This window comes from Dipodomys spectabilis, unplaced genomic scaffold, assembly GCF_019054845.1.
Source record: "Dipodomys spectabilis isolate Male_0828 unplaced genomic scaffold, ASM1905484v1 ptg000051l, whole genome shotgun sequence".
NCBI lineage: Eukaryota > Metazoa > Chordata > Mammalia > Rodentia > Heteromyidae > Dipodomys > Dipodomys spectabilis.
The window spans coordinates 17209482-17223627 of NW_024870728.1; the positions used below are offsets into that span (position 1 = coordinate 17209482).

At 42.6% G+C, this 14146-nt stretch overlaps 1 protein-coding gene across 1 annotated transcript in view; it reads left to right on the plus strand.

The window, feature by feature from the left end:
* Positions 1-3624: 3624 nt before the first annotated feature.
* Positions 3625-14146, plus strand: part of Erbb4 (erb-b2 receptor tyrosine kinase 4) — a 1009337-nt gene continuing 998815 nt past the window's right edge. The window contains exon 1 of the mRNA XM_042679248.1: positions 3625-3758. Coding sequence (XP_042535182.1) covers positions 3677-3758 — 82 coding nt within the window. The 5' untranslated portion in view covers positions 3625-3676. The remainder of the gene's footprint in view (positions 3759-14146) is intronic.

The following is a 14146-nucleotide window of genomic DNA, read 5'->3' on the forward strand; positions in this document are numbered from 1 at the left end:
CAGGACAATGGCCACTGCAATGGAAACATGCCTTTACTCGAAGTTGGTAGTGAGAAGCCAGAAAGAGACACTGAACAATATAGACCATCTTTTGATGTCTTCTTCAAGGGTCATTATGGCCTGTTTGACCTCAGTCAACTTGCCATGTTTTTTTCAGTCATGTCATATTGTTCTGGTTTCAGAACAAAGATGAAAACTGAACTAGCTTAATGAAAGAAAAGGAATATTAAGAAACTAGAGGAAGAGCTTGAAAGCTCTCCAAACTCATTTGGACTTCTACTCCCTTTAAACCTCTGTGCCAGTCTTTCTCACTGCTGCTTCGATTCCTACTTAGAGGGAAACAGTGGCCAGCTCCCAAGCTGTAGATCTCAAAAGCTGCCAGGGAAAACTTAATTTGAACTTTTTCTTTCCTATGCACAAAATTCCCAGAGAAGGGATTCCAACTTGAGTGAGGTCATCTAGGTCATCCAGGCTCTTGAGGGAGACATCTTAACATTCTTCTACAGTTTCCCAGGAATGCTGTGAGTGGCCACCTGCCATTCAGTCATTCTATCTGCAATGACCCTGGTCTTTTGATTCATCGAACCTGGTCTAACTTAGAGCTTACTCCAGCTTAGAACCAAGAAATGATGATTGTTGTAGTAGGAAGTTATAGTTAATTTAAAAATATAGAACTAAGAATATGAGATAGTTCATAGAAAAGGGAAACTCAGCAGGTAATTCCAGATAATCATTTGTAGTTTAGTAAGTTTAATATTGCTTAGCTTACTAATTATTAGAGTTATTCAGCTTTTATTTTCAGGTTTCAGGTAATAGCACCACAATGTAGTGAACGTATGAGGTTTTGTTATAAAGATAAAAGGGAAAGTGTAGAAACCCAGAGGTCAAACTTGGTCTCTGTCAATCGGGTTAGCATGATCTCCACACATCCATAGCAAATGTTTCCTACTATGAGATTCATTTTCATGACAATTAAGCATGGACTCAGAAATGGACAATTCTTGACTACAAGCTGTGTCTTCTACTTTCTTATCCTTCTGGTTTGCCCACATCAAGTACTACTTACCTGCTTACATCTCTAGGTCTCACTACTAGTTACCTGCCTAGCTTAAACAATTCATGTTATAGAATGCTGGTCAACTGTTGGCTAGGTCCTAATCATTGATTCAATCACAACTATGTAAATGAGGATCAAAGTGGAATGAACAGAATTAGAAACAAATTTATGGGTGTATTGGTAAATGAACTGGTAAAAAAAACCATGTATAGATGGTCTGGTGCAGTGTAGATTAAAATAATGGGCAAAACCAGAAAGAAAATCTCAAATAGCCCAGTTAACTTTTTTCCCCATAATGGAAGTTTAAATGGACTGTTCACTCCTTCGCTTTTGCAAAACAATTGCCATCAGAATCTAGACTTTAAAAATATGGAAGGTTGACTACGTTGCCCCTCCCCCACCAATAAAAGCAGGAATGTTTTTGTCACATTGTTATGGTAGGGACAGAACATAAATTTTGAACAGACGTGGCTTTTCTGTAGGAGGAATGCCTTAGAGTCACCTCAAGAAGCTGAAGAAAAACAAGGAAAGGGAATTGAGAGAGAAAGTGAATAACAAAAAGAGAAGACATGAGGAGAGAGTGATATAACGATAAAATCAAAGATAAGGGATGTGCAGACCAAATTGGCCCTGTCCCACGACATTCTCCATTTAGAAAAGGTCAGAGGCCCCCTGAGCTTGCAGTGACCTGAGATCATAAACCTGTGGAGGAAGAAGCAGAAGGCGGCGTGGGAGAGGGTCTAAAGTTGTTACAGAATAAGCTTAATCACGTGAGAGCATTTATGTGACCACGTGGCCTACTTAAATCCTTTCAAACTGAACAGTTCAGGCTTCAGGCAATTTCCACAACTTTTAAAACGTGAGGCTCTATGAATACATGAGCAGGGACTACCATTTATTTGCTAGTATTACCCTCGCTTTTTTTTGTGTGTCCGTCCAGGGGTTGAGCTCAAGGCCTGGGCACGGTCCCTGGACTTTCGTGCACAGGCTTGTGCTCTACCACTTGAGCCACAGCTCCAATTGCAGCCATTTATTTAGTTAGTTCATTCCTTTGGGTGGTAAATTGGAGAAGAGTCTTAGGGACTTTCCTTTGACCCCCAGTTCTCAGATCTCAGCCTCCTTGAGAAGCTGTGATTATAGGCATAAGCCATAGGGTGTCAGGCAACTGTTCCCATTTCTAAAGTACTTCCTGAGTGTAAAGTTCCACCAGGTGGGAAGAAGAGGCAGGGTCCCCTTCCCCTTCCCCTTCCTCTTCCCCTTCCTCTTCCCCTTCTTCCTCCTCTCCCTCCCCTTCCCTTCCCTCCTTCCTCTTTCCTTTTTCTAAAATTTCTCTAAACAATATTACCTTTCCTTCTATTTCTGCAGAAGGTACCCTCTGTGGATTAGCAATGGCGAAATTAGTGACTCCTCTATCCAAAAATTTTGTTCTGCATAGCATCCTTCCCGTGATAGGTCTACTCTGTGGGCCAGCTGTCCCAGGCTTCTTTCCAGGGTGGGAAAGGGAATTTCAATGTGTGGCCATCGCAGGTGAGACCTTTAAATCTAGCTTCTCACGCGCCCCCCCCCCTCCCCCACCATCCAGGGCTCGGGCTCCCGTTCCCTGACAGGTGTTTTCCCAACTCCTGAGGCTGAAGATTTTGGGGAGTGGCTGAGCCAATAAGATTTCTCTTCGGGGGAGGAGGGCGTGGCCAGTTGGGTCAGAGCAGGGGCGGGGTTTGCGCGCAGTGGCGAGCCAGCCTGGTTGCGTGGAGGGTTGTTTTACTCCCACCGCTCACCCCCCTTCTCCTCCTCTCCTCCCCCTCCCCCCCTTTTTTTTTTATTCCGGAGTCTTATTAATTTCTCTGTGGGGCTGCAGCTGGAGACCGCGGAGCGTTGGAAATGACGCTCGGAGCTTTAATTACCGCAGCCGCTGGACAAGTGTGAGGAAAGCTGACAGAAAAGAAAAAAAGGAGAGAGAGAGAGAGAGAGAGGAAAAAAAGGACAGGATCCGGGAGAAGCAAGCAGCTTCCTCCTTCTCCCCCCCCTCCCCCGTCCCTCCCGATTTGGACTCGAGGTGCAAGAAAATTGAAAAAAATAAAAAGAAAGAAGCGCTGCACCAGCCAGCTTGGGGGGAGAGGCCGGAACCCCGCCGCCTCTTCGCAATCAACTTTTTTTGGAAACCTCTTTTTTTTTCCTCCTTTTTCCTTTTTTTTTTTTTTTAATTGTTGACCAACCAGTGAGAGAGGAAAAAGAGAGAGAGAGAGAGGCAGAGAAAGTGAGGCGGGCGCAAGCAAGCGAAGGCTCCCACGGTGGGAATAGCTGCACAGTCCAGCCCGGAGCACCGAGCGCGCCTACCTTGGAGCACTACCTCACCCTCGTGTGCACACACTCATTCAGCCCGTGGCCGGGGGCGGGCGGTCCTCGGGCTCTGGACACCGACGGGGACCGCAGAACTCAAGTCTCCCGTTTTGGGGAGCCGGTGTACCCCACCGCGCGCGTCGCGCCCGCCTCGCTCAGCGCCCCCCCTCCCCACGCGCGTCCGGCTTGGAGGCGGGGAGGGGGATTCTCCTCCGCGTGCCCGAAAGGGGATATGTCATTTGGACATGTAATTGTCAGCACGGGATCTGAGACTTGCAGAAAATGAAGCTGGCGACAGGACTGTGGGTCTGGGGGAGCCTTCTCGTGGCGGCGGGGACGGTCCAGTCCAGCGCTTCGCAGTCAGGTGGGTCGCGCGGTTCCTCCTTGCGCTCCAGCTGTTGAACCTGCTGCCCCTCGGGTGGCTTGATCGCCCCTTTACCCATTCCGATGCCCTCTGGCTCCCTCCCAGGCGCGGAGAGACCACTGGAGGGGGGGGGGTCTCTGTCTCTCTATCCCAACTTACCCTTGTGTGTGTGTTGTGTTTTATTTATCGTAAAAAAAAAATCACACTGCGTTCCTGTCGCTTTTCATTAATTTGTATTTGTATTCACTCCTTAACCCTCCTTCCTTCTTTCTGGCGCGTTTTCTGTGAGTCTGAGCGGGATGGCTTTGGTCGCGTTAGTTTGGGACACAGGAGACCCTGATCTCTCTCTCTCTCTCTCTCTATCATTCTATCCCCCTATGTTAGGACAGAATCTCCCCCCCTCCCCAATCTGGGTCTTGAAGAGAGAAGAAGCACGCACGTCCCCCGGGGTGCAGGGGGGGGGGGTCCCAGGGCTGTTTCCTGGTGGGCCTCTCGGGAGCAGAAGGCTGTGGTGTCTGGAGCGCCCCGAAGCCGGGCTTTGCACCTGTAGGTGTTGCCAGCGGCCGCTGCGCTCCGGGTAGCCGGAGCTTGGCGAGGTCTCACCGCGCTCTAGCCCAGCCCAGCCCAGCGCAGCCCCGGCGGCCCGAGCCCTCGCTCGGGCCGGCGCGCCTCGGCCTGAGGCCCGTGGAACTCCGGGCCTCGTGGGCCGGCTTCCCGGAGCTCTGGCCCGGTGGACTTGAAGGGTGTTTGTTGGCTTGCCTGACCTCTTAAAATAAAAGAGAGAGAGGAAAATAAAAACAAAGGAAGATACTTATGGGGAGGAAAAAGGTTAAATTACAAAAGGGCTTGGCACACTGGAGCTAGGAGCCCGGCCTTCCCCGTGGGGTGCTGGGTTTGGCTCGGGGAAGAGTTCTTCCTGTAGTTCAACTTGCTGTTGGCCAGAGTCCCTCTCCAACTTCTCTGTTTACCGCCCGGCCGGGCTGCGGAGCCGAGCGATCGCGCGAATCGATTGAAGCCGCGGTGGGCGCGGCGGCGGCGGCGGCGGCGGCTCGGGGCGCGGAGAGCTGGCGCCGCAGGTATTTGGCGAGGCGGAGGTGGAGGGGGGCGCCAACTGAACGCCCCCGTCCCACCCCGAGGGGCAGCGTGGGGGGGGGCAGGGAGGGAGGCTCGGCGCGCCGCGCGGCCGGCTGGGCTAGTGACAGCACCTGCACTGCGAGGGAGCTCAAAGTTTCTGGCACCGAGTTTCCTGGGACGGCGAGTGGGGCAGAAAAGACTCAGGAGAACCAGTGACGGATGGCGGCCATCGGGGCGGGGTGGGTGGGTGGGGGGCTTTGGGAGAGATTTCCGCCAGCATCCGGGACTGGGGTGGGGTGGGGAGGGCGGGAAGGTGGGAGGCCACCGGGGAGATAAAACCTCGGGGAGGGGTGCGATCAGGAGAACTCTGGTTCCCCCCTCCCCCCCCCCCCCCAGCCACCGAGGGTGTCCTGCTGACCTCAGCGGGGAAAATCAACGCGCGGTAATTTGGCCCGCCCCGCCTCCACCGTCCCCCCCTCACCCCACTCCCACCCCCGCCCAGTAAATCACAAGTTGTAATCCTTGAGTCTTTCAAAATGACCTTCGGATGGCATCTGCGCTCCGGGGCTCCAGGCCCTGTGCGCCCTCCCGATCGCTCTGAAACCCTGCTTCACGCACACCACGTCCCGCGCTCCAGCCACGCAACAATCACACCGTGACGGACTCGAGATTCCTAGCAGCCTCTCAGATTCATCTTTTTTTTTCTTTCTCTCTGTCTCTCACCCTCTCTCCACACCCAGTCCCTTCATCTTTCCCCTCAATGGGTGGATTATGCCCATGGACCCATTCTAAAAACGCATGCAACTGACACGCAGGCTTAGTCCAGAGGAATTTCTAGGAGGTGACCTGCTGGGGGGCTGTGTGGTTCGGTCCCTGCTCTGGGGGACCCCGCTACGAGGGAGTTTGCCGCGATTTTTTGGTTATGAACAGTGCGGCTCCCAGTTGAGCTCTGCCGAAAAGCCCTTTTTTAGAATTTCTGCAAGGAAATGGAATCCAAATTAGTTGTGCAGCTGTCCCCTTTGCTCGTCTCAGGCCCACACCAGGCTGGCTCCTTGCGCTCCTGTCTACTCCTTTCCCCGGGCGAATGATCAGACCCACAAGTGAGCCCATTTAGAGCGCCGGGATTAGCGGTGCCATTGTTGTTTCCGTGTGTGAATTCTGTACTTGAAATTCTGGGGTTGCACAAAAGCCAGCCTCCCGGGTTCCAAAACACAAAGTGATCTAGATGAAAGGTCCGCACCAAGTAAAAGCTCCCGGGTGCATCCCTGGGATAACGGCACCGCACAGACGAAGCTGATCCCGCGGAACATGGAAATGTTCCCCTGGGGATGCTTTTCTCCAGTCTCCGCCACCGCACCTGGCAGGGGAAGTTCAGCTGTTTTTCATGGAGTGTTGTTATTTACAAAAACAAACAGAAAACAGAACAAGTTACTATCTGGGGGGTGTGAGTGAGGCGCGCGCTTGTGTGTGTGTGTGTGTGTGTGTGTGTGTGTGTGTGTGTGTTCCCAAGTAAATACCGCTTGCAGGTCTTCTGGTTAGCAGTCAGTAGCAGTTTGGAGGAGTTTGTTTTGGTCCAAATGAGAAATTAAGTGCGGATAAGTAAACTAAGCTGCCAGAGGGCGACAAGATGTTGAGTGAATTGCTTTTAGATGAAACAAATTAAGGAAACGAGGGAAGACAATCTGCTTCTCGCATTATTAGACACGCTTGGAGTTCAGGGGAAAGTGGCATATTTTTGAAATGCTAATTTCATAAGAGGCAGAAGGAATGCACCTTATTTACTGCTCTATGTGAACTGAATAAAAACATAGACGGGGGCGGAGGAGGGTCTAGTGTGTAGATCTTTAGGATATTCCTTAGAAGATTTGTAATGGAAGAAGACCTTTGAAAGTACATATGTTTTCTTACTTTGGCTTAGGAAAAAAATATCACTTTTGGAGAACAGAATTTATATTGATTCTGAAAGATGTTAATCTCCTTTCCAGTGATTAATTTTATCTAGAAATTATATGGCCAAAGGCTTTTTGTATGGCATTGATAAAGCCTTTATTACCAAAAGAATAATGCTAAATTTCTATCTTTCCTAGTAAGGTGGAAAATTATTACTATTGTATTATTACCTTTGTATTGAAATAAAAATATGTAATGTGAAATCTTAGTGTGTAGTGAATAAGTTCAGTTCCCACTTTTTTGGGGGTGTTTCATTTTATAGAAACACATACATCTTTCCTATGTATTTAAGATAGTATATTGTTATATCTCCAACTTTAGGTGTGTTTCTTTTTACATTGGAGAGGAAAATATTAATGAACTTAGTTAAAATGGTAAAAGCCCTTAAACGTATCTTCAAAAAGGCATCAATCTTTGTTGCATGTGTTTACTGTAAGAACACTCATGAGTACATTCTTTCCTTTTTGTTCTTTTAATTTTGAAATTCTTACAGATACAGAAAGCTTTGTAGAAGAACATATTTTCCCTCTCAGAATACTTCTAAATAAATTAGTATGTATTACTATAGCAGCAAATTACTTGAAAATACTCTAACTAGAATAACTCTAGTTCTGTCATGGTTCCTTGTTGTATCCTCTTAAACTCAACTGCTTTTATTTGTTTTAATCATGCATCATAGAAAGTCAAATATCCTGGAAATCAAAACACTTAGCGCTTTATATGTATTTTTCATTTAGTCATTGGAAATGTGTCTTAATTAAGAAATTACATTAGAATATTTACCAGGGCATGTATTTCATGGAAGATTTATGTATTTTTTTATTCTAACCTGAACACAGTAAGTTTACATTGGCTGATTTTTAAAGTTTGCATTCATTTAATGGAAAACCATATTTCCTTCTGAAAGTAGATTCAAATATTTAGTATTCATGAGCTTTCATCCCTTTGGTTTTTAAATAGAAGTACTATTTATCATCTGTCTTACGCACTCTCTTTTCATTACTATAGATACTTTACATCTCATTATTTATGGCGTTTTCACATGTGAATATGTGTAGGTGAATATATATTTGTGTGTATGTGTGTGTGTTTATATTCATACATATATATATATATATATTTCTTCTACTACTAAGTATATCCATTTTCTGTGTGTCTTTCCCAACAACCTGCCACTCAGCCACTGAAGGAATCCTCTGAGCCAGTTTCATTCTTTCTTTCTGATAAATCTGATATGGCTGGTTGGCTGAACAATTGCAAGCCATTCCATTGCTCAGATTTATTCCTGAAAGAAAATAAAACGGCATCGATCTAAGATCACAAGTACATCCCCAAAGCCCTGACTCCAAGGCCAAATCTTTCCAGAGAAGTTCTTTCTCCTCTTGCTCTCCCTCTCTCGGTGTGTCTCTCTCTCCACCTTAGTCTTTCCCCTCTTGATCAAGGAAAGAAGGTGTACTAGTGCCATTTAACAATAGCTAGTGATACAAAGAATTGTGCTCTAAGTATAGTTGATCATTAGCAACACTTTGAGATTAATGAATGTGGAGAATGCACATTCTCCACTATTAATTGAATGAGAATGTTTTAAACATTGCTATGCCTTAAAGTGTTGTCATTTTATATTATGTCAAATTAGGTATGGAGGGGATTTAACATGTATTTTAAAAATGGCAATTCAGTTTTGGTTCTGCATTGTTCTGCTTCAGTTAGATATGTGATTTGTAAATACAACATTAATGAAACAAATGATCAAAAAGGATGTTCTTTTCAGTGCTAACTTGTTGGTACTTACCATCCATGATGAATCACTCTTTGAAAGGCTACTGCTTTATGGGGATGTTAATATTTACATTGAAATTATCTTATACATGTTCAAGTCTATAGCTGTAAAGAGTCAAGCATATTCTATTTATTTCTTTTAAAGTGACTTACTGATGATGCTATTAAGGGGGGAAATTTATCATATTACCAACTTTTCTCCAGGTTACATCATTTTAGACAGGCACTATAATGCTACTATTTTGCCAAATGGAACCAAATTGTATTTGTATCTAATTTTTTATTTTCTGCATTATAAATACTAGAAAGAGTAAAAGTTGTACTAATAGAAAAGGTCATGGTATTCCATTTATTCATGCATGCATTTAAAGTGATGTTAGATCAGTTTTTCTTGCAACTGTAGTTCTTCCATACAGTTTGAAGATGACTCCAACTGCCTATCTTGTGATTAAGGGTGACACAGGGACAATTCTTCCAGGATCTTTAAAACTCTCTTCCATCTCTTTGTGAATTGGCTTGTCTGAAACACTTGGAATATATTCTCCCATTTCTTCAATGTACAGCAGTTTTCTAAATAAAAAAAAAATGACTCTAGCCTTATGTGATATTGAGTACAACCCAGTTGCAAGTTAACTGTTTTTGTGTATTCAGTTTGACATAATTCAAATGGCACATGTAATATAAAATTTGTAAATATATATGCAAAATAAATTAAATTATATATATATATGCATAATAAACTGTCCAGCAGGCCATCTCTTTAAGAAAACAGCACTTGTGAAAAAAGAGATCTGACTCTACAAAACTTGTATCTGAAGGCCATTTCTCCAAATGTTGCTTTTGGGAATTGTTCCACACTCTATTTATTTATTTCATTGTATATATGTATTTTTTTCTGATATTTTTCTTTCTGACATGGTTTAGTAAATATTAGATTTTACCTATATATTTCCATGTTTTAAGCAAAAGCTTTAAATCACTTTCTTGTCTTCATATTTGATACTTAAGCTAGGAAGGAGAGAAAGAAAGGTATCTCACTTTTCTAATATAAATATAGAATGTATAGATTTTGGGGAGCCTGATTCTAAAGATTTTCTTTGAGCGTGTAGCAATTGTTTCATAATCATTTTTAATTTTGATTGCTGGGCCTACCCTCCCATCATTTAGCACAACTGCAGGGGGCAGCAGCTTCATGAAACTTAATAGGAATGGAGCATACCTGCTCTATGGCTAGTGCAGCAGCAGACTTGCTATTCTGTGAGAGTGGAAAATAGTAGTGAGAGAGTTAGGACATTATGGTCTGGTACAGTCATTTGGTGTGTGGTCTTGGGTGAGACCTGTGATTTCTGGGTCTCAGTTTGCACACTCCTATCAGTAGCTAACAGTCAAACTTAAACTGTTAACACTTTAAATGTTTATAATGATTCATTTGGGTAAGGAAAAATATTTACAGTTTCTAGGGGGGGAGTACCCACGGGATTTTAATTATTTTTGTGAGCAGAACTCTCTTTCCACAGTGAAACAAATAGACTGATAATCCAGGTGCCAGTGGCTCATGCCTGTTAATCCTAGCTAGTCAAGAGGGTGAGATCTGAGGATTTCAATTTAAAGCCAGCCCAGGAGGAAAGTCCTTGAGACTCTTGTCTCCAATTAAACACCAAGAATCCTGAACAAAGACACTAAAGAACATTCAGGACTTGAGTTCAAACCTCAGTACCTGCACACACACACACACACACACACACACACACACACACACACACACAAACAAAAACAAAAAAACTACAACAGAATTTTTACCTTTTGCTTTTCTTAAAGTTGCAGTGAGAAGCCATCTTTGGGACCTTGGCCCTACTGACTTTTTATCTACTGTGCTTTCTGCTCTCTGCTCTGCACTGGCTTCATGGAAATCTAAGGCCAGGACTGTCTGATTTAGTCCAGTCCTCCAATTTTTATATGCGGAAATTAGAAAAAGAGGAAAGTCAGGTAACAACAGTTAGTGGCTACTCTGATACAGCTATTATTTTCTACAAAATAGATAGATGGAAGTACTAGAAAAGTCATAGACATTTTTTAAGAAGAATAAATATAACACTTTCTTGTTTTGAAAGAGAATTCCAAAAATTATTATGAAGTAGATTGGATCCACAGAATTACTTGTCATACTGTGTAGTTCTTTTCTTTCTTTCTTTTTTTTTTTTTTGTCGGTCGTGGGGCTTGAACTCTGGGCCTGGGCGCTGTCCCTCAGCTCTTCAGCTCAAGGCGAGCACTCTACCACTTGAGCTACAGTGCCACTTACTGTGTAGTTCTTTTCAAGGGGAAGACTGTGGATGATCATTATCATTTTTATATATATTTAGGGAATAAACTCTGAATATATAACTTAAAATGCACAAAGAAATTAAGATACACACACTAAACTTAAGATACACTAAAGCAATTAAGCTCATTAAGACAGTTCTGTAAGAGGATCTGATTATCTGTGAGGCCCATGATGGACATAGAATATTGTCTCCAAAAGTCACATGAGGGCAGTCCATGTTTTATTTGTATAAAAGGATTTCTAAGAGTTTCTTTTGTCTTGGATTTTATGAAGACAATGATAAAAATGATAGGGTATGACTATATGTTTAAATCAAAAATGGCTATTTCTCTAATTCATGACAACTTATATGCATACCTAAATTAAATATATTGAAAGGATAAATGATGAGTTCCTCAATACTCGTCAGGTGGTGGATATTCTAATCCAGAACTCTCAGGGAATACTTCAACGTTGTCCAGACTCGTCATTGAACCCAAGGCTCTTTTACATTTCTACGGTGTTTAACAGACCCTCTTATTTCTTCAGGTCTCTACTAAAACATAATCATATCCTTTGAACACGAACATAACAGTATTTTGAATTTTAAGACTTTATGAGTTTATTTTGGTGGCATATTTACCTCCCCCTATTTGGCTTTTGAAAGATTCTGCCTCTGGGCTTTGTGACTTCAAGACTGTTGATCTAACCTTAACGCTGCCAGGTCATGGCTGAGTACTCAACAACACTCTAGTGTTCTTGAGCAAGATCAGCGTTCTCATGAGTCCTACTCATAGAAGAAAACTTGAAAATTGTTTTGACTGGAAGAGTCACTTCCTGTTAGAAATTATGGAGCCAGCAAGTTTCTCCATCCCCAAGAAAGGATTCCCATAGACACCCTGAAACTTCCTAAGCAACATCATTAAAACGCCTTTGAGGAGTAGTTCAGGATCATTACTCTTAATCACATTATCTCCAAAATTGTGTGGACTACTGAAGCATAGTAATACCAAAAAGAATATGCAAGACTCAGTTTCTGAATCCAGAGAGCTAAACCAATAGAAATCAAGAATGTGTGCATGCATGCACATACATATGTATGTGCTTTCCTAGTTATGAATTAGCCCATCTGCGGTTTTGAATCTGAGTTTAGAAGTGTTTAAGGAGCAGAAAAAGAAAGGGAATGAAACAATAATCACTCATTTGTTTTCTACAAAGATCAGATCTGTAGACAATCACTTTCACCTATAAATCTTTACTATTTTTCTGACCTTTGCTTGGGTCTGTTCCCATATGGATCTGGTATAAGGAGATAGCCAAGTGTTGAGCCCTTAGGATATAATGGGGATCATAAACTTGCCTTCAGAAAATAAATCTGTCAGTCTTTTGTCTTCTACTAAGGGTATCTCATAGCTAGTCGAATGGCAATGGCTTCTCCAAGTTCTGTGATTCTCTGGCCTGTAGCTTGAGCAATAACTTGTACAGTCTTCATTGTAGAATGGTCCCCATCAGTAGCCAGGAACGCCTGCCTAATAGAGGTCAGGGATGCGAATGACTATTTTGCTCTAGGCAAACTCTTCTTTTACCAAAAATCTTTCTTTGTCATTATTTGCTTTTCTTCCCCGTAGGCTTAAAGAATATGAGAATATGAGTTTCTTTCTATAGGGACCTATGAAAACCAAATAAAAATAAAATCAAATAATATTTCTTTCAGACACTTTCATATTTTTTTTTATCAGGTCCTGGGTCACTAATTGTCTACAATGACACCAATTAAACAAATTTAGTTAGTACACTCCTGATGAGTTTCTTTTAAAAATGAAACCGGGCTGGGAAGGTGGCTCAGTGGTAGAGCGCTTGCCTTGCATGGATGAGGCCCTGGGTTCGATTCCTCAGCACCACATAAGCAGAAAAAAAAAGCAGGAAGTGGCGCTGTGGCTCAAGTGGTAGAGCACTAGCCTTGAGCTGAAGAGCTGAGGGACCAGGCCCAGAGTTCAGGCCCCACGACTGGACCCCCGAAAAAGAAAAATGAAATCATCTATTCACTGAAAATGTCAGTTTAGTAACAAAGAAAGGGCTTCTTCACATTTTCTTGTTTACTGTCCTACAACCTCTAAAATCTACCACTTACAATTTAATGTTTACTGTTTGAGGTTCTATTCTAAAAGGCAGTGAATTCTGATTGTAAAGTTTAAAGCCTGCTAAAAATCATCTCCATTTTAATCCTACCTTAGTTTTTTTTATAGTTCTTTTTTTTAAAATGGTTTTTATTGTAAAAATACTGTGCAGAGGGGTTACAATTACATGAACAGGGTAATGAGTACATTTCCTATCAAACAGTGTTGCCGCCTCCTTTGTTTTTCCCCTACCATCCCTTCCCTCCCACCTTCATGTGTTCTTCACAAGAAGCAGGCTGCTTCTTGAGTTTTCCATGACTAACACTTGTCCATTGTCTTGACTTTTGCTGAGTCTTTTTCCATGTAATTCATGACTTCTTGCTTCCTCTGCCAGACATTGAACTCTTTAAGTTCATTACATCTTCTTTCAATTGACCACCTGAGTCCATAAGCCTTACCAACATCCCTTGCCTTATTTAATCTACATGATTGTATAATTTTCACTTTTTAAGTACAAGAGGCTTGGTCTCCTGTGGAGGCTAATGTGCTGCCAAATACATAGTAAGCACTTCAAAAGTACATTTTTAATGAAAGAATAACAACAGTTTTAAGCTAATTCATAGATGGTTATTATTTGTAATTAAACCATAGAGTGCACAAAGTAAGCTGTTTTAAAAACATAATTATAGAATTCTTAATAATAGATATTTGCCATATTTGCCCTGGGAATTTCTGTGGTTGCTTTTTTGAATATCCTAGGCTATTTCTACAAATGGAGTCTTTCCAAGACTGTATCATTTGGCCCCCTGCCCATTTTTAGAGTCTGCTCATAATATGGGACAATATATTTCTGTCAGTTTTATTTTTGGTAAGTTCAATGAATGTGAATGCTCTTCTTAAGTGTGTAACTTTTATAAGCCACCATTTTATGTTACATGGACATTATATTGACAATTCTTATCTCATGCTTTTAAATTAGGCAATTTAAAAAATAAGTGTCTATTGACTCTTAGCCAGGACCATGTGAGGAACTAATGAGGAGGAGATATAAGAAAATCACATCAACTTCCCTTCCCTTCTAATGCATTGAGAAGACTAATAAAATGCAAAGTAAAATATTAGGTGATTTTGCAAATGCTTGGGAGGAATATTTGGTTTCAGAGAAC